The 20,634-nt window shown below is 39.8% G+C and overlaps 1 protein-coding gene across 1 annotated transcript in view; it reads left to right on the top strand.

The window, feature by feature from the left end:
- The window catches only part of LOC135195785 (constitutive coactivator of PPAR-gamma-like protein 1 homolog), a 175,172-nt gene that overhangs the window by 104,586 nt on the left and 49,952 nt on the right, over positions 1-20,634 (top strand). The window contains exons 11-13 of the mRNA XM_064222256.1: positions 7,426-7,584; positions 8,510-8,669; positions 10,083-10,221. Coding sequence (XP_064078326.1) covers positions 7,426-7,584; positions 8,510-8,669; positions 10,083-10,221 — 458 coding nt within the window. The remainder of the gene's footprint in view (positions 1-7,425; positions 7,585-8,509; positions 8,670-10,082; positions 10,222-20,634) is intronic.

The following is a 20,634-nucleotide window of genomic DNA, read 5'->3' as shown; positions in this document are numbered from 1 at the left end:
ATTTCCCCCTGATAGAGATTAGTTCTGTTTGCAAGACCAAGAGACAAACCTAGCCATTTCCCCCTGATAGAGATTAGTTGTGGATCTTTTTTAAAAAGTAGGGACAGTTGCTGCTGCTGCTTCCCTCAAAAATCTTTTTGAAATAATTTTGGGTAACCCCTACACATCTTGGAACCTACAGTAGTGATGAGATAGTATCCCCCACAGGCTTGCTAGAATTGGTGAAGTTTTTTTTCCCTTTTCATAGGATTGAAGAATGGACATGCATTAAGGTGCACAAGTAATGATTAAAGGTAATAGGTTTGTGAAGAAATAAGTCTAGATATACAGTATACAGTTAAAAGATATGTAGTTTAGTTGTTATTCACAAGAACTAGTGGCTATAATTGTCTGGTGGCCATGTAATTTACTTGACTCAAATTTTTAGGATTGGATTTGGAGAAAGTAATTTTAAAAATTATTCATCAAGAAAGTACTAAAAGTAGATATTAAAAAATCTCTCGTCAGGGTATTTAAACTTGTTTGCCATATATATATGTTATTCTGAACTGCTCGTTCACTCCTAGAAAATGTAATTAACACTAGAAAAATGGCCTTGAATGGAGGACGAGAGATCAGAACGAAAGAAAAAAACTACTAGGGCAGAAGGCCGATATTACTGAGGAAGGAGGAATTTACATAAAAGCTGGACTTCAGTTTTAAATGCACTGCATTTACATTTATTTACAGAGGTCCAGGAGAATAATAAGGGGGGTCGATTGGTCGATCCATCGGAAGCACGTGGCTGGGGCAACCAGACACGGCATTCAGAAATTTCCGCAAACGGATTGAAAATGCAAGGCTTGCTCCAGGGGTTTCCAATTTCTACCACAATCAGGCACGGTGTTTGTCTGCAAAGAGATGGGACACTTGCATAAGGTGGGGGGCGCACACAGGGCGAAAGTTACACTACTTTCTTTCAATCAAAAGTTTACAGGCCACTCAGAAGGGGATGAAATGACTGGGAATTTACACAGAGAACTATTTCGTTGCTTGAATTGACTAAGGGATGTTCACTAGTATCACAAGGGGAGTAATCACAGAATTGAACCAAGATGGAGGAAATGAGAAACTAAACAAAGGAGGGGGGCAGTCACCTTGGAAAAATGGAAATGAAATACAGACAAAGATAAAACAATTCCCTGGCTGAACTGGAATTTACTCTCACAGTACCTGGAAATCCTGGGCATGAACACCTGGGCTTGGACGTCATCCTCTCCTTGATGTTTCTGTGCACTATGGACTTATAAAAATACTTGGGAATTTCCCAGAGGAAAACGGGGAAGAAGCAGCGTCTGCAGGGCGAGGCAGGGAGCTTCTGACCTCTCTTAGGTCTAGGTTTCTTCTGAGGATGAGCCGCTGGCTTCTTTTCCTTTTAAAATTTTCTCCTGGTAGGCCACGCCCCCATTCCCTGGGGGGGGTAATTCCGACAACCAATGGGAGAAGAGATAGCTTTTCTAGAGAATGGAGGCTTACAGTTCAAAGGGGCAACTTGCATATAGACAAGGGTGACTGAAACTGGTAAAAAGACCTTACTTTCCTTGGTTCTGGCTTAAAATCTTGAACAATGTGAATGAACAGAGTGGCAACTGATATGTGCATATCCACATCATGATTACCATGTGAAGTAGGTCATATGTACTTGATGCTGCAAGCATATATAGTAGTACTACTTTTTCTCCTACTCATAATTTTCGGCCATATTTATATTTTATTTAAAAGAAATAAAAAATTTGCCCCAGATGTGCTGTCTTTCTGAGACCATGTTCATGAATATCAATATTTTCTTTACATTGCTCTACATGAATTTTCTTTTTAGGATATGTAGCTGATATGCACTTCTCTGAGTATATTTAGAAAAGGAAGATACCTGAAATTTCAAACAAGTATTCATAGTTAACTGGTAACAATGGTTTTTAATTTGTATTTTAAAAAATTACTCAAAATTTAGTAGAAAACTTACATATTTGGACCATGCAAAAGTATGGTATATTGCCTTTTGAATGGTAATTTTTTCATAACATTGTCATTTATATAAATGACTCCTTTGCAAATTGCAGTTATGTGATTGATGGATATGTACAAAAAACTAAGGTTTATAAAATTCTCATATTCATACCAGTTACTGTGCAGTAAATCATCAGATATATTTGGACAAGTATGTATTGATTTTATGCTGGGGAGAGAGGAAGAGAAAGATAAGTTGTGTGCATGTTTAGTATAGTTTATTCATATGCCTTTTCAGAAACAGTGACACTATTGCATATTATTTATAAATGTTGATTATAATTAAAAGAATAAAAACATATATTTATTTTTCTGCAGTTAGCCTTTATATCAATATCTGAAACATTTACATTCTTCAAGAACTCTCTCAATTTAATTTCACTCTAATATGTCACTTTAGGGTACTAGTTCTTGTTAACTGTTTTTCATGTTTAAAACGCCTGCCATAGCTGGATAAAAAAATTTATGAATTAAAAATTATCTTTCATTTTTATCTCTCAGAAATTTATTATTTTTCATTTTTATCTCTCAGAAATACATTTACTTATAGAGAAATTGTATATCATCAAAATCCATTTTTTTTATTATGAATTTCTCAGGCATTTATTCCTGATACAGTACACAAGTGTGTTCCAGGGAAAATGGCCTGTGATAAAAACCAGCTATTTACAGATTTAAGTGCTTTTCAGTACAAAGAAAATTTAGTTGAAATCTTGAAAAGGAACATAACCTTTTCAAGATTTCAACTAAATTTTCTTTGTACTGAAAAGCACTTAAATCTGTAAATAGCTGGTTCTTAATACATTGAAGAGGTACTTAATTTGTGAGAAAACGGTGTGAATGTGATGTTGGCTTATTCAACAATGTTGCTGCATTTTGCATTGCTGGTGAAAGTGTTTTTTACATTGTCTTCAGATGTAAGAATGGTGTTTATTATCACAAATCTGTTATGACATCATCCCTGGTGTGTTTTTATTAAGGAAAATTTTTATATGAAGTTCTCTCATATGAGACAATCTTTCAAAAATAGATGGGAATATTAACAGTTCAGAATTCAGCTTGGCAGACACAAAGCTTTTGTATTCTATAGTGGCACATAATGTTTCCCTCTATATTCATAAGATTTCATTTGACCACATTCATTTGGTACCTGTTGCTTTCAAAATTATTAGTGTAGATATAAGATTTTGCCATTTCAAACAAGAATGAATGGCAGGCTGCAGGCAAACCCCATGAAAAAATTTAGTCTTCTCATGAAGGACAAATCCTTCCAGCAAATTGTACGATGGTTGAAAAGATTCAAGTCAGTGGTCTGGTCAAGTTACATGTATTGGTTGCAAATGTAATGTCCAGACTAAAATCTGTTAATGTAATGATCCATGTCTCTGAGGTAATAGTGCTGCAACTGATGACTCTTAAGAGCATTGAGTTGTGTTAATGGCTAAAATCATATGAAGCTTTATTCACATTATTGAAATCAATTATAGTGGAGATTTCTAATGTTTCAGGCTAAAGGCTTTGAACTTATTTTTCCATGTAAAATCATGGTATCATTCCATGGTTATGTTTGTGTAATCCCTTTTGTCAGAACCAAATAAGCATGATAAATTTCTATTACCCCATTACATGTTTTGTTTTTCCATCTTGCTCCTTTGGGTTTGATTATTGCTCAAGTCTTGTCAGTAGTCCCAATTTAGTTAGTGTTTTAAACAATAATACTTTATTCATCATTAAGTTCAAGATTTGTCTCAACTTTTTTGTAGATATTTTGTAGAGAAGTCAAGTCACTTACAATAATGTTTTTTAAAAGACAAAGAAGAGACATTTTAGAAGAGTTTGGTGGTATGCAGTTTTAATAGTTTGTATCCCTAAATGTTTACTTTTTGTTTTCTAATTTTTTTGCTGTCAGGTGTTTCTGCTGAGTGCACTCTTTGTTAGTCTATGATATTCTTTTTCATTAGTCTCTTAATGTTAGCTTAATCTCATTGAGGCAAGATCTTCATAGGAACAGAGAACAGTCTTGGTCATAACTGTTGCCTTTGGTGACTGTCGATGCTTAGCAGATAGCATGTTTAATTAATTAAATAATTTTGAGTTATCTGATATCATCTTTCCAAGTCATTGATGCCAAGAGATAGCATGTTTATTTTTATGTGGTTTTTATTGCATTTTAAGTGTTCAACAGAAATTGTCTTAGTTTAATATTCAAGTAATTGCTCTTGATTCCTATAGAAATCCTGCCTTTGGCAACAATCACTTTGCTCTTGATCTTGCCAAATTTTGTGTGTGATTTTTTATGTTTATAATTTTGTTGCCTTTTATTTTACTTTCAGATTATGTTCATTGCGTTTTTTCTATTGTTGTTGTTGAGGTAAGTGTTCCTCCTGTGAGGATTTGTGCAAGACATTCATCTTGGAAAGTGAGTTAGCAAGTGAAATTAGTGTGCTTGGAAGCGTCTGGTGTGCTTGAGCAGCCATATAGAATACAAATTTTCATTTGCTTTAAAAAGATAAAACCAAAAGGAAACCATCTCAGTCAGGCTTAACCTGAGGTAGGCATTCATTGGTGTATAATTCGGAATGTTTGATGAAGATCTTCATTACTGTACTTTTATGTTTTCTGTGTTTTCAATCAAATAGCAGTACAGTACTGTTCTTGCAAAATCACTGGATTGTGATTTCTTTTGATACTGTTTTTATTGTTACTGTGTTCTTAAGTCATCACTACCTTTTATTGGCTAGCATAAGGAAATCTGTCATTCTGTCTGTTTAATGTTCAGTTTGCCATCTAGGCCTCTTGTCTGAGTCACACAGTTTTTAAGCAAACGCCTGCACCACTTTGCCTTCTTTTGATTTTTGAAAATAAATATGGTGGAAAGCATTCTCCACTCCTATAATGTTGTTTTGTTTCAGCACTTAGGACTATCGTTTTCCAATCTTGTAGTTAGCAATATCTTCCTTTATCTATTTTTTGACTGTTTACTACATTTTAATGGTTATTTGTCTTATAAGAATTACTGGCATCAGATACTACTGTTGTTACTACCACTGTTCATTATTACCACTGCAGTCAAACCTTGATTAAATTAGCATTTGCCTCTGGGAAGGATTATCAGTTATATGAATGTGTCTACTACTTATGTGCATTGCTCAACATGCAAGATATAAAAAGTACTTGAGAGATACAAGAACTTGCCTGTTTGTTGGTGTGGATTTACTTCTAGGGCTAGTTGGAAAGTGTTTGTAGTGGTGTGAGTGTTGATATTCATATTTCTAGAGCTAGTTTGAGGGAGCTAATAGTGATATGAATATTGATATTCATGGCTCTGCTTTATTTTGGAAGTCAATCTTGGTTATGATGTCACCCACGATTTACTATGAGAAGTAAGGGGACTCATACTGTACATGAAAATAGAGTAGCATTGATAGGGGACATTTTAAAATTTATTAGAAAAATATGTACACAGTAGATATGTTTGTGTGTTTGTTGCTGTATCTTGGTGTTATTAGTTGTTGGTTACCATATGTATTTTTTAAGTGTACAACAATCTTTTTTTGTTATTGATGTTTGGTGTTGAAAAGCAGATTTCAAATTTACAGCAAATTGCTGTTCTTGTCATAGCTCAATAAGCTTGAAGTTTTAGTAGGGTCATTGGCATTTTTTTTTTTCTTTTTTTTTTTTTTTTTTTTACTCCTGTCTGTTATGTTTAGGTCCTTGGTAGCGTTCAGTGTTAATTTTTATAAACTATTGAATTCTTACTCTTCTATTTTACTCATAAATGTCCCCTAGGGAGGGATTATTGAAATGCCTAAGCATTGTGCCCCCCTTTAGTCTTGGTTTTGAGGTAGAGAATGGTGCCTTAGATCTCTTTTGAAATATACTTTTGTCTCTGTACAGATTGTAAATGTTTATATACATATCACTATATATGTCATTTTAAACATACTGCACGCAGTCCATCAGCTGTTCCCAATAGTCCATGCTTTGAGGATATTTGCATAACTTTATCATGAATCTTAGGTTATAGTGTAGAAGTTTATCATATTGTTTGTGTGTGCTGTTTTCAAGGGAGACCAGTCATATTTTAGGTAACATGTTACAAGAACTGTTATCCAAGGTCAGTTTTTATTGGTGTGCTGCATATATTTTGGCAGTCTATCTGGACATAGCAATAGTGCAAGTGATTGGAAGTGTTTATATGGCCCCTTTATAGTTTTTTTTTTCTTAGCTTCATGTGAGGTTTAATTGAATCATGACTTAGATAACAGGAGATTGCCAACTTGAAATCAAGTTCAATTAGCATATACTTTAAAAGTTGTGTGAACTGGCTGGTAATCTTTTGTGCATTTTTATGTACTGTGTTTGGTTACACTAATCATTCCATGAAGGAAATTCTTCATGCATTTTCAAGTTTTGGGCTCTAGTGGCCATTTTTTTTCTTTTGCAGTGTATAGTAATTGTTTCTTATGAGTGGTAAACCACCTTTATCAGCTGGTGAAGTATAGATAAATACCCTAATAACTGAGGTTTGACTGTAATATTATAGAGTCAATTTATTAAACTAGCTAATGGAAAAGGAAGAAATTGTTGAAGGTTTAAAGTCTTGATACTAATGAATTCCGCAAAGATGTCAGGAATTATAGCCGTATGTGTCAGTGATTATTGAAAATTACAAAGGTAGTGGATTCCCTAGAATCAGACTTTAAACAAAACTTGGAAACTCATGGATTTTCTATTACAGCGGATACTTAAAAGTTGTTTCCCTGGTCGTCTTCATTGAAAAGCTTCAAAGAAAAGTTAAATTATAATACTTCATAATTTTATGTGTCATCTTCATTTTTCAGGTTTTTTAGTGACAATTGTTTATGAATTAAATCAATTCTAGTGAGAGTGCTTGATACACGCAATTGTTTCTCCTTTATTATTTTGTTTAAGACTAGTAGTCTAGATGCTCTTCAGATTAAAACACTTGCATCACAGCAACTGTTAATTGAAGTCCCATGTCAGAATTGCAGAACAATAGTTGGAAGCTTTGTAAATAAAAATTATATTCGGAGAATTATGCAAGCTTAAAGAAAATATGTGGTATGGCTTTTTAGTTACTGGAGAATATCATGTTTTAGTAGATTGCCTGAACAAACTCGTGAAAGATCCTTTGGAGCTAGAAGTAATGGTTTTAGTTTTAAGTAAAGTAAGAAAAAATAACTCTACCTTTGGGTACTTCATATTAGTCGTAATAAATAATTCTCATGGAATTATATGATATTTAAAGATATATACTTTTGACAGAAATTAAATTGAGCCCTTTCACAAATATACATCCAGAATGTTGGAGCTGGCATTTTCTCGGAATGCTAATAGGAGTGCTTATCCACACAGCAATCAAGTAGCCCGGTGGATAGCAGTCAAGATGCTGGTCCTCAGATAGATCCCAATCCATTGCCTTTACCTCCTGTTCCTCATGAGGTCATGAGAACTGCATCAGAACGTCACCAGAAAGGTCTCATGTGTCCATGGGTGTATCAAGTTCTTACACAGGTAAATATTTTAATGTTATGGCAAATTTCAGTAATTTGGTTTACATTTTTTTTTTTTTTTAATCCTTTTGAATTGTAATTTTAAAGTTAGAATATGTTATGTGGTCCAAAGTTTACCATATTTTCAAAGACACTGAGTTTATTAATTTTGGATTCAGTGTAGAGGTTTGCCCAAGCTGAAAGTCATGCGAGGACTTATTTATTGGAATGATAAGAGTTGGAGGAAACAAAAAAGATCATTATCATCAGCTAATGCTAAAGTAATGCAAATTTGTAGTCCTTCAAAATGCAGCAAAAACCATACTAAGGTTGAAGAATAAGAATCCTCCCCAAATGCTTTCATGTATTATTTGCAATAGAGCACGCATCTTTGGAGGAATGACATTTCTTAAAGTTGAACAGAGAATTGTAAACATAAAAGTACTGTATTATGGTTCATAAAGTAATGATTTATTACTTGAAACAAGGCAAACAAGGCTCACAAACTGAATATTGCCTTTCATTGATGAAGAACAAGAGAATATAAGTGTTAGGATAGTTTCCCAAAGGGAAGCTTAGAATAGGTAATTCAACGTGACTACTCAGTGTTGCTTGAGGAAATTATTTCTTTTTTTCTCTGGAAGGTGGTCATTTTTGCATTGCTGACCAGTCCAAGATATTGCACAAAACACACAAACATCCTGCTTCATATAAAGGAGTCCACGTTTTACTGTCCATTTCAAAGTTTGTGTGGCCATTACACCATTTTGATGTTTGGAACAATTTTTGGTTCAGCGAAAGTTTATAGGAAGTTTGATATCAAAAGGACAAGTATTTTATTTACAGCACAGGACATTTGTTTTGGGAGTTGCATTTATTTAAACATTAAATTTTTTTTTTTAAATCTAAAATCACACATCCTGATTTAAACTTGTGCCCCTTACCAGGGTGAAGTTAAATTTGGTGTTTGTATGGAAGATGAAACTGTAAGAGAACTTCCCAACGCAGTCCTATTCTTCAGAGCAGTCCGTCAGTTTGTGTATGCTATATTATTTAATCTTCACCACCACACATTCATGGCTCGGAAAGCTAAGGAAGAAGGACAAAGTGAGTAGAATGTGTTGTAACATAAATTCATGTGTGCAGCATAAAAAAGCTGGACCTTTTAAGGCATAAGGGCTCAAGTTTTAGCACAGAGTATTAGTGTATGTCTGGAGTTCAAAGCATTTTGTGTTGGATAATAATTGTGAAGGTAGATAACCTACAACCTCATCTATTATAGTGTCAGGTTCTCCACCAGTGTAGAGGTTATAACAGAGCAGATCCTACAGATTGCTCTCTTTTAATATTAGTTTAACATTATAATGTTAAGAGGAAAAGTAACTGATATCACTTGTAAATAAATGTCTTGATTCTTGTAAGTGTTTAAAAATGGTTTTAGATCTTTGCTTAGCTAAGCTAAAGATTGTGCTCACAAACCTTCCAGTTGTAAAGTGTTCCACAATCCACAGTTATTCATTAAGTCATCTGATAATTACTGTGTATTCTAACTCCATATAGTCAGTTACACTCCAGTCAAAGTTCACTAAAAAAGAGCTGCTGAAATTCAAGTATTTTGACTCTGGTTTGTCTAAACTATCTAATCATAATAATGGTTGGTAATACTCTTTGCAGTATAAGATCCAAATTGATTTAGAATCATTACAAGTTTCCATTAGTGTGATATATGCATCTGTTTCTTAACATTGAAGTCATTGTAAGTTTAAGAATTGTATTAGAACTCACTGACAACTCACAGTAGAGAAAGCAGAACTATAACAACATAATTTATATACGTAATTCAGATGCCTGTAATCTTTGCAAATGTTTTATGTAAAATTTTGGTGGTTTTTCTGGTTCACATAAATATGAATGTCAATATATATAAATGGATCACATTAAAGACACGTAAGTTTTAAACTGTCACGCCTGAAGCTCTTAATCATATATTTAAGTGCAATGTTAAAGTTAAAACTTTGAAGATTGGCGCATATTGTGTTGTTTAGCATTCCTCAATTTTTTAAATAATCTGGCAATTTACATTTCACACATCCATTCTTTTGAAGATTTGTGTGCCTTACCTTATACAGTAGGTCAGTTTTCTAAATAATGCTTTTTTTATTAATTAGGTAATGGTTGTTCTTCTGTTGTGTTGAGGGGGTTGGGGGCACAAATTACTTTGGCTGCCTTATTGCATGTATTATAAAGAACTGCAAAGTGACTACATAATTAGACCCATAGAGCTTACTTATACTGGTGTTAGCGTTGGTAGTCATAGTCATTTTAGTATATTGCTGTACTTCTAAAATGTACACAAGGGGTTATGTCTACTTGATTTGTCTGAGTAGGATTGTTTTTTGTATGCCTTAGTGATACTTATTCTGATATTATATAGATGATTTCAAAATTGTAATAACCATCTTAGAATTGTTCTGTCTTGCCATTTGGAAAATTTAGCACAAACTTTTTTGAAAATTTCAGAGGGTCTAGCAACAGAAGTGCCAGAAATCAAGATACGTGAGTGGGTGTACACCAAGAATAACCCATATCGCACTGCTGATGTTGTTGATGCCACCCCCATCAACTGGGCAGTTCCTACCGTCCAGAGGCTATGGTTTGGGTAAATATATATTTGTTAAACCAAATTCAATGAAAAAGTAATTGGAGATACATATGAAGCTTTGTTTTGGGAAAACATTACAACTTTTATCTAGAATACACATTTTTCTGTTTTACTCAGCAACCCACAACAATACATATTCACAAAGCTTCCTTGTTAAAATGCATTGTTTATCTAAAGATTAGATGAAAAGATAAATCTAAAGAAAATAAAAAGTGAATGAGACAGTGTAAGCACAAAGGGATGAAACAACTCTAGATGGAAAGAATATGGAAGAGGTCAATTCTTTAAAATATATACAGTTGGAATTTATTGAAAAATTAAAACAGGCAAATTGACCAGTGATAGGCTGAATAAGATTGGGAAATCAAATAGACTGATATTAGTATAATCTGTATTGTGATATGGATGTGAACTATGGTATGACAGTTAAAAGACAATATCAGTTTTAAATATGTAACTGACCTGGCAGTTATATACATAGCTATATTCTCTGACGTCATGACGTCACGACAGACTTTTCGAAACTCGCGGCAATCGCCGACCGTCGGTCAGGTGATCGTTACCTGTACGCCCTCTAGATAGTAACCTGGAAACCTCAGATTTTCTCTGTCGCCCGAGCCAGCAACTTCGTCGTTGTGGGCTCCTCGATAGATCTTTCGTACTCGCTAGAGTATTTCATCATTTGGTGAAGTATTTTATTGGCTTTCGCTGTTGTTGACTTGGATTGATTTTGGATTTGTTTTTGGATTACTCAATTAACAATGTCGGACTCGGGAGTTGTTTATAGAGTCTGCTGTAAAGGGGGGTGTAGGGTTAGAATTCCCAAAGCTTCTCTTGATCCCCACACACTTTGTGTGAATTGTAGGGGTAGAATTTGCACTTTTGAGGATAGATGTGATGAGTGCTTGATTTTGGATGATAAGGAGTTGAAGGAGTTGGACAATTATGTCCATAAACTCGAGAGAGAGAGAATTAGAAGAACTAAGAGTTCCCTTTCCCGTTCATCAACGAGTCAGGAAGTGGTAGATAATCCCATAGTTCTCCCTTGCTCCTTCTGAACGTAATTTAGTAGAAGTATCAGCTCCCGAACCTGTCTCCGAGTCGGGGGCGAAGGACTCAACCTTTGCAGGTATTCAAGCGGTTCTTAAAAAAATGGGACAACAGATTGCCTCTCTTACTGAGCAGGGCAATCGCACTTGGACTGTCGTAAGTGCTTTAAGTGCAGGGACTAAAGTCAGTGTAAGTGATAAGTTTAGTGTTAGTGCCAGTGTAGTGGAGGGTGCGTCCGATCGGTCCTGGTCCGCGCCTCCTAGATCCCAGACCTCTTAACCAAGCGCGACCGGCACACCAATGGGAGACGTAAAGTCGAAAGTCTAAGGGAGGCGAGAGGCTCTAGTATCCGGTCGGGCGTGCCCTCAAGCAAACCTGCTGACGCTTCCCAGGTTGCTTCAGACAGCCGTAGAAAAGGCGCGTCGAGTGTGTTTGGTTCGTCATCCGATGACGTCTCCCCGCGTCGAGGATGGCGACACACTACTTCCTCTCGTCCTCTCAAGAGGAAGTTACCTCGTGTTTGTGAGGTCTCATCAGATGAGCAACTGCCTGTCTGCAGTCACTGGAGTTCTCCGGAGAGGTTTTCATCATCGGAAGCCTCGCCAGCTAAACAGAGCAAGACAGCACTTTCGATGCACGCTCCTCTTCCACCTTCGACCTGGGAGGATTTACCAAGGAAGCTTCCTACCGAGTGTCCTCAGGAAGCCTTAGAGAGATCGACTCCTCCGGCTGCAGTTCGTGTGGGCGAATCTGACGAGTTACCCTCTCCCTCGAGGGACAATGAAGCCAAGAATATGCTGCAAGGCATGCAACAGCAGCTGTCTGTACGTATGGAAAAGCTGCAAGAACCCAAGCGTCAGTCTGACACCCCGGGAGTGATGAAGACTTTGCAAAGCGTCAACGCCAAGAAGAACGCAGACAAGCAGGACGCATCCGTTTTACTCGGACGTGAAGCTTCCGAGCGTGACGCTAGCGCGCGTAGGAGCAAAGAGCGTGCCGCCAGCGCGCGTGAGAGAGGAGGACATGACGCCGACGCTCTTAAGCATGACGCCTCGGTAGTTCATGGTGCCAAGGAACGCATCGAGACCAATGACGCTCCGGCTTTGGCTTTGACTACATCATCCGATGCGGAACGAGACAGAGAGAGACCTTCGGAGATGTTGGAGGTAGTTTCGGAAGGGGAGACAAAAGAGCAAGTTCCTCCTTCCGACTATAAGACCCTTATGCTTCTGTTTCAAGAGCTTTTTGAAAAAGATTTCAAGCCCGCAGCACTTCGTTCTCCCCTGTCTCAGTTCCTTTGTGGAAGAACACAGAATAAGACTGCCTTTACTAAGATGGTTCTTTCCATTTCGGCCAAGAAAGCGCTTGCGAGGATGAACGACTGGATGAGAGACAAAAAGGAGCGAGGCAAAACTGCTTTCGTTTTTCCTCCTGCAAGATTGGCTTCGAAATCCAGCATTTGGTACGAGACTGGGGAAGTTCTGGGCCTGGGAGTACCTGCCTCCTCTCAGGCAGACTTCTCCAGTATCGTCGATGCCAATCGTGGACACGCTTTAACAGCGGCGAAGGTGATGTGGTCGATGCAAGAGTTCGATCATTTACTGAAGGGCGTGTTTAGAGTGTTTGAGGTCCTGAACTTTCTAGACTGGTCTCTGAGTGCTCTTGCCAAGAAAGTGGAAGAAAAGGACTCACCGGACATATCTAACCTTCTGAGTGTGATGTCTTGTATGGACAAGGCATTGCGGGATGGAACTAATGAAGTGGCAGCGATTTTCACGGCAGGTATCGTGAAGAAAAGGTCCCTCCTCTGCTCCTTTACAGCTAAAGGGGTCACACAGGTACAAAGAGCAGAGCTTTTGTTTGCCCCCTTTGCTAAATTTCTTTTTCCGCTGGAGATTATTAGAGATATTGCCACTTTATTGACTCAGAAGACCACACAGGACCTAATATTGAAGGCAGCCAGTGGGGTTTTGCCTTCTTTGCTACCAAGAGAGCGAGAGAGGAGAAGCAGCCACAACAGTTTTTTCGAGGAAAACAGCCCTGAGGGACGTCAGGAACTTCTAGAAAGCCCTCCAGAAAAGGTGGCAAGCTTCCTTCCAAAAGGAGGCCATGATCAGACAGTCCTCCAGACACAAATAGGAGCCAGGCTTTCTTTGTTCTGGGAAGCCTGGAGGGACAGAGGGGCAGACAACTGGACCCTTCAGATACTAAGGGAGGGCTACAAGATCCCTTTTTACACCAAACCTCCCATAGTTTTAGATCCCCTCGACTTAACAGCGAATTACAGGGACAGCAGCAAGAGATTCGCGTTGAAAGAACAAGTAGAGCTTTTGATGCCTTAAAAAAGGCGATAGAATCTGTTCACCCCAAGAGAATCCGGGGTTCTACAATCGACTGTTCTTGGTACCCAAGAGCTCGGGAGGATGGAGACCCGTTCTGGACGTCAGTGCCCTAAACGCCTTTGTCGTGAAGACGAAATTCACGATGGAGACAACGCAATCAGTGCTATCGGCGTTGAGACCGGGAGATTGGATGGTCTCATTAGACCTTCAGGATGCTTATATATATTTTCATGTCCCCCCATCCACCCGAGCTCTCAGAAGTACCTCAGGTTCTTATTCAAAGGAAGAGTATTCCAGTTCAGGGCTCTTTGCTTCGGGCTCAGCACGGCGCCACAAATATTCACAGCTATTATGGCGAATGTAGCCAAATGGCTACACGAAGGGGGGATCCGCATTTCTCTTTATCTAGACGATTGGCTTCTCAGGACCAACTCCAAGAAACAGTGTCTGGAGGACATGAAAATAACCTTGAACCTAGTACGGGAACTAGGGCTAGTGGTGAACATGGAAAAGTCTCACTTGGAGCCCTCTCGCTCGATCATTTATTTGGGAGTTCTGATGAACTCTCAGGATTTTCGGGCTTCTCCCTCCCAGGAGAGACAAGACCGATGCCTGAATCAGGTGCAGGAATTCCTGGGGAGACAACAATGTTCGGCGAGGGAATGGATGAGTCTTTTGGGGACCATTTCCTCGATCGAACAGTTCGTCTCACTGGGAAGACTGCACCTCAGACCTCTGCAATTTTACCTCAACAAAAATTGGAAAAGGAAGGAACAAAGGCTTTCAGACACCTTCCCAATTTCAGCAGAGGTCAAGAAAGATTTAATGTGGTAGCTGGATCCAGCGAAGCTGGGAGAAGGAGTTTCACTTCAACAAGTGAACCCACAGCTAATACTGTTCTCAGACGTATCCGACCTAGGCTGGGGAGCGACACTGGGGAACAGGGAGATTTCGGGAAGATGGAGCGAAACCGAAAAGAATTGGCATATCAACAAGAAAGAGCTGATGGCAGCTTTTCTAGCTCTTCAGGTATTCGAGGAATGTGTGGCAGGCAAAGTAGTAGAAATAAGCATGGACAACGTGACTGCTCTAGCGTATGTCAAGAAACAATGAGGCACCCACTCCTTTTCTCTGAACGAGACAGCCAAGAATCTGTTGCTATGGGCAAAGGACAGAAATATCGTCCTCCAAACGAGATTTGTACAAGGAGAATTAAATGTCAGAGCGGACCTCTTGAGCCGGAAAAACCAGGTCCTGCCAACAGAATGGACTCTCAAGTTAGAGGTATGCGAAATGCTATGGAGGTTATGGGCAACCTTCCATAGACTTGTTTGCAACCAACAAGACGAGGATGCAGACGTTCTGCTCACCAGTGCCAGATCCACAAGCGGTAGCAGTAGACGCGTTCCTCATGAACTGGGAAGGGCTTGATCTGTACGCCTTCCCTCCCTTCAAAGTGATACACAAAGTATTAAAGAAGTTCGCGCAGTCCGAAGGAACCAGAATGACCCTAATAGCCCCGTACTGGCCGACGCGAGACTGGTTCGCAGAGTTGTTGCAGTGGCTAGTGGAAGTTCCAAGAATCCTTCCATTGCTTCCAGATCTGCTCAGACAGCCCCACTTCAAACGGTATCACAGGAATACCCGCGCTCTTCAGCTAACTTTCTTTCGACTGTCAAAAAGCTCCTTAGAGCTAGAGGCTTTTCGCAAGAGGCAGCTAAAGCTATCACCAGATCAAGAAGGGCTTCGACCATCAACGTCTACCCAGTTCGAAGTGGGAGGTATTTAAAGAAATGGTGGTAAGGAGAAGAAGGTGTCCTCGTCCAACACATCTGTGAGCCAGATCGCAGACTTCTTTCTTCACTTAAAACTTAAAGTAGGTCTAGCCACTACTACTATTAAGGGATACAGGAGCATGCTGGCGTCAGTTTTTAGACATAGAGGACTGGACTTGTCTAGAAATCAAGATCTTCGCGACCTAATTAGATCTTTTGATACTACGAAACAAAAGAGTGAACAACTACCAGGATGGAATCTGGACGTAGTACTAAGGTTTTTAATGTCGGACAAGTTTGAACAGATCCAGGAGAGCTCGTTCAGGACTTTAACCAGGAAGACTCTTTTTCTAGTCGCTCTCGCTACTGCAAGGAGAGTAAGTGAGATTCAAGCTATGGACAAAAGGGTAGGAATTAGTAGATCTAAAGCGGTTTATTCAACCACTTTAGGTTTCTTAGCCAAGAATGAAACTCCAACCAATCCTTGGCCTAGGTCTTTTATGATTCCCAGCCTTAGAGATTTTGCAGGTCAGGAACGTGAAAGGACTCTTTGTCCAGTAAGAGCATTACAGGTTTATCTGCAGAGGTGCAAGGACGTTAGGGGGACTTTTGACAACTTATGGTGTTCCGTTAAAGATCCCAAAAGGCCTATGTCAAAGAATGCCTTAGCCTTCTTTATTAGAAGTGTGATTCAAGAAGCATACACGGAGTGCAATGAAACGCTTTACAAGGCTTTAAAGGTAAAAGCCCATGAAGTGCGAGCAGTCTCGACGTCAATGGCGTTTAGAAAGAATCAGTCCCTTAAAGCCATTTTAGACGCAACATGCTGGAGGAGAAGCTCTGTATTTTCTTCTTTCTATCTGAGACAAATAGAAACGGTATATGAAGACTGCAGAACCCTTGGACCGTTCGTAGCCACTGGCTCGGTGTTGGGTGAAGGAGTTGATACCTCTAATCCTACATGTTAGACCCTTGATGTTTTTTTATGGTTGTCTGTTGAAGGTTAGGGGAAACCTTCAACAGTCTAATGTATATGTGTGTTTTTTCAATCTCTTGTATGCAAGGATTGGATAGTTAGGTGGTCTATTGCCTGTTTAAGCCCATATCAAGGGCATAGGTGGTTTTGTCGCATAGAGATCACGTCCCGTCGACAAACCCCTTTGAGCTCGTCAGCTGCACAGGTCACATCCCTTAGCTGGAGCTCCTAAGGAGAGCAGACTAAAGAGGCAGTACTTGTAAAGTCAGCTTCCTTAGCAGGTAAGAATCTTTAGTTACCTATCAAGTAGTTGCCTTACAACGATGTTGCTGTCTCTGACCCTCCTCCAAAGGTGTCAATCAGCTATGTATATAACTGCCAGGTCAGTAACGTATTTAAAAATGATATTTTTATGCATGACACTTACCTGGCAGGTATATATATAGCTGTATTTTCTGAAGTCCGACAGAATTTAAAAAACTTCCGACACACCCAGTGGTCGGCCAGGTGGTTAGTACCCATTCCCGCCGCTGGGAGGCGGGTATCAGGAACCATTCCCATTTTCTATTCATAAATTTTCTGTCGCCGGTACTGAAAACACCTGTTTTCAGTGCCTCCGGCTTAGGATTTTGGAAACTTCATTTGCCGCTAAGTATCCTAATTGTCTTTTAATTTATTTACTTGGATTTGTGGCTAGGCATACGCTATCTTAAATTGATTTGAATTTGATTCATTTTTGCATAAGATATCTGAATCTAGTTAGGCTAGTTTCAGAGGGTGTTGTCTGCAAAGATAGGGTGTGGCTACCGAAAGCTTCGGTAGTTCCGCACTTGGGGGGCGCAATTAATCAGTAAACATGTCTATTTCCGTAAGGAAAAAGTATGATTCGTATGTACGCAATTAATCAGTAAACGTGTCTAATTCCGTAAGGAAAAAGTTTGTTTAGTATGTACGCAATTAATCAGTTACGAAAGTCAGGGTAGTGAGACTGCTAACCTTCCGGTAGACTTTATTTTGCCTAACGCTGTAGTATGGCCTACGGGTTATGACTATGTCTGCGAGAGGTGATCGCTCTCCTTCATTGTTGTGAAGAGTTCTACTTCTGTTTTTGTTACGCCTAACCCTGTAATGTTGCCTTCGGGCCCTAAAACAGTGTCTGTAGAGGTTATTGCCCTTTCTCTTATACTATTTCGATTCGTAACTTAGAATCGAAAGTGCTTGCTTTAGAGAGCATAGTGAAGTGGCTAAGTGCAGTGACAGTGCCCCTTGTATAGTGGAGGGGTGCGTCAGATCGGCCTTGGAACGCCTCTAGGTCTAGACCTCTGTCGAACTCCCAGAACCAAGGGAGAGGGCATGTCGAAAGCCGAAGGAGGGTTACAGGGAACCCCACCGATCTGGCGTGCTTCGGCAGTTTCTGATGAAAATCCCCAGACTGCCAAAGTGCGTGCACATGCACGAATCCTGAAGGATTGCTTCTCGTCCTCCGAGGCGTCCTCCCCGCACAAGGGTTGGAGCTCTCGGAAGGACTCGCGCCCTCTAAGAAGCTTTATAGAAGAGGACGCTTCACGTCCCCTCTCCCTCGTTATGTGTTTCAGTGAGAAGTAAGAAGGCGAAAGTTGCCTGATCACGTGTACGTCTTTCCACCAAGAAATATGAAAAAGAAGGCAGTTTCTCTCGCTTGTTTTGACGCCTGTCAGGAGCGTGACGCTTTTCTGCACGCTTATTTGGACGATCGGCTTGAACAGGACGCTCGGATGGACGCACGCACCAGTGGACGCCGAGCGTCCTCGCCAGTGGCCGCCGAGCGCGCACCAGGACGCCGAGCGTCCTCGCCAGTGGCCGCCGAGCGCGCACCAGAACGTTTCTGTTGAACTCTTCACGCCCTTGTTTAAGATTTGAGCCTCAAGAAAGTGAACAGAACTTCGTCTCTTCGAAACCCAGCAAGACCTCGGGTTTCGTGAATTCAAGAGGTCTCTGTCAATATTATATTGCTTTTCGCAAAGGTGGATGGAGTTAAGGAAAGCTCAAGGGAAGATCTCGTTTTCTCTACCTCAGTCAAGACTTTGAGATAAGACAGTTACGGGTTATGTAAAGGCTCGACGTCCTGAACGTCAGGATTTTCGGCAGCGTTCAGTAGGATTCTTGCAAAGGCACTCATCAAAAGGACGCTCTTCAGGAAAGCGCAAGACAGGACTTCCTTTGCCATACTGCCAATAAATTTAAAGCTTTTTAGACCATCTGAAAGGGTTTTTCAGATGATAGATTTTGTTAGTTTCTAGTCGAGACTTCCATGCCGATTGAACATCGTCGTTCTACCTACCGTAAGCCCAGTCTCTTAACAGGATTCTTTTTTCCCTTCCTTGTTTGAGACGGGAATCGAAAAATAAAAGGCTCGACTTCCTGGATTACGTTTTGTCAATTCAGTGACTTTCCCCCATTGACAATATACTATCGTTTTGTCAAGTAAGTGGGTCTCCCCTCATTGACAAAATATCTCATTAACTTGATATTGCGTAAGCGAATAAGGACAAGGTTCGGAAGAGCTCTCATTCCTCATTCGCAGACTCATGCAAGAAATAGACTTGTAGACTACGTCAATGAACGCTTATGTCCAGTATCTTAAGAAGCTTGAGCTGTCTGCTTCGATTCTCTAAGTTTTGTTCATGAAACTTGCCTGTCAGATATGTATGTAGCTGTATTTTCGAATTCAGCTATATATATGTCTGCCAGGTAAGTATGAAAACAAAAAACTTTAATTGTGATAATATCATTTTTTGCCTTGCGTTATTTTTACTACTGGTTGGTTCAAGTCATATACGCTTGCTGTAGTTACCGCTTCGGAGGGAAACCGAGAGCTCTATTGGCTATTATTTTAAGGACATTTAATCGTTACTCCCTGCAGCCTTCCGGAAGTTTCCGATTTATCTTTTACTGATGTATGGTAGTGTTCTGACGACACAAACGCATCTATATATTTAGCGTTGTCGGTTGCGCTTAAATATACCAGTTTCAGAGTCTTTCTGCTTAATAAATAACGGACCGATCTCTTCGTAGAATAGGGTAGCTGGCAACCCAGACATAAAGTTAGAGACGACTTTCGTAAGCTGCTGGCGGCTGCTGTCACGCTGTGTCTGACTGTCCTCCAGTCCATCCGAGCCAGTAACAGATCGTGCGCTGTCATGCGCGGTAGGTTACGTCTCTCTCTCCTGCGGGATTGACTGACTAACCTATCTCTGTGCTAGCGGTTGCGTCTCTCCTGCGGGATTGACTGACTAACTGTTTTATCTGTCCTACAATCACGGACTTTAGCCGGGACGATTGAGGGGATTTCTTACGTGAATGAATAAACGTTTGCATTCGTTTTGCTTTACTATGTTCACAGAGTTATCTCTTAATCCTTTCGGTTCTCGTTACCGCACGGTATAGAACTACGAGTCTACCGCAACATTGCACTTTTTTTATAATGCTCTCTGCTTAGGCAACCGCAGCCTTATTAGGGAAAGTAAGCATACTCGGGGAGGGAATGGATGAGCTTGCTGGGGACCATTTCCTTCCTGAAGAAGTTTGTTTCCCCGAATAGACTGCAATGCAGACCACAGTTTTTTACTACCGGGAAACTGAAATATTATTCAAGATCATAGGAAGGATTCTGTACATCTCTCAGTGCGTCTATCACCTGAGGTGATAGATAAAAGAAGGTGCCGGACATCTGGGTAGAGGGTTTCAGATGTCCTGGATCTTAATCTGAAAGAAGTAAAAGCGATTCGGTAGTCCCTCCAGTCCTCGAAACGAGGTTTTTTTTTTTTGGGGAACCAGTTGGTTCCAGATTCAACTCTGATATTCCACAGCTCTCTCATATCTTAAGAAGTATCTTCTCTCGGTCCCTGTTCGAGTTTACAAGAAAGAGCCTATTATAACAACAGGCGTAGAATGTAACGATCATCTAGAGGTTCGTTACAGGATTGCAAAAGTCCGTATGAATCGTCTCGATCGACGGCCAGCAACGATAGATTACTAACATGCTAGGTATTTTAATTAAGTGGTGTTCTTTTTATGGTTGTCTGAGAGGGTTATTTCCTCTTCAGTATGTGAAGTGTAATGTGTTACGTTAGCTTTGTGTGTGGTTCAGGTGGTCTAACTTTATCCTAGCATGAATGCCCCTGGTAAGAGAGGGCTAGGGTTTCCTGTCAACAAATTGGTCCCGTCCAGTTGTCAGACCCTTGTTGTTAGCTTTCTCAACAAACAGGTCACATCCTAGTTGAGAGCT

The sequence above is a fragment of the Macrobrachium nipponense genome, chromosome 16, assembly GCF_015104395.2.
Source record: "Macrobrachium nipponense isolate FS-2020 chromosome 16, ASM1510439v2, whole genome shotgun sequence".
Taxonomy (NCBI): domain Eukaryota; kingdom Metazoa; phylum Arthropoda; class Malacostraca; order Decapoda; family Palaemonidae; genus Macrobrachium; species Macrobrachium nipponense.
Note: the sequence above shows the minus strand (reverse complement) of the source record. Positions and strands in the feature narration are given on the sequence as shown.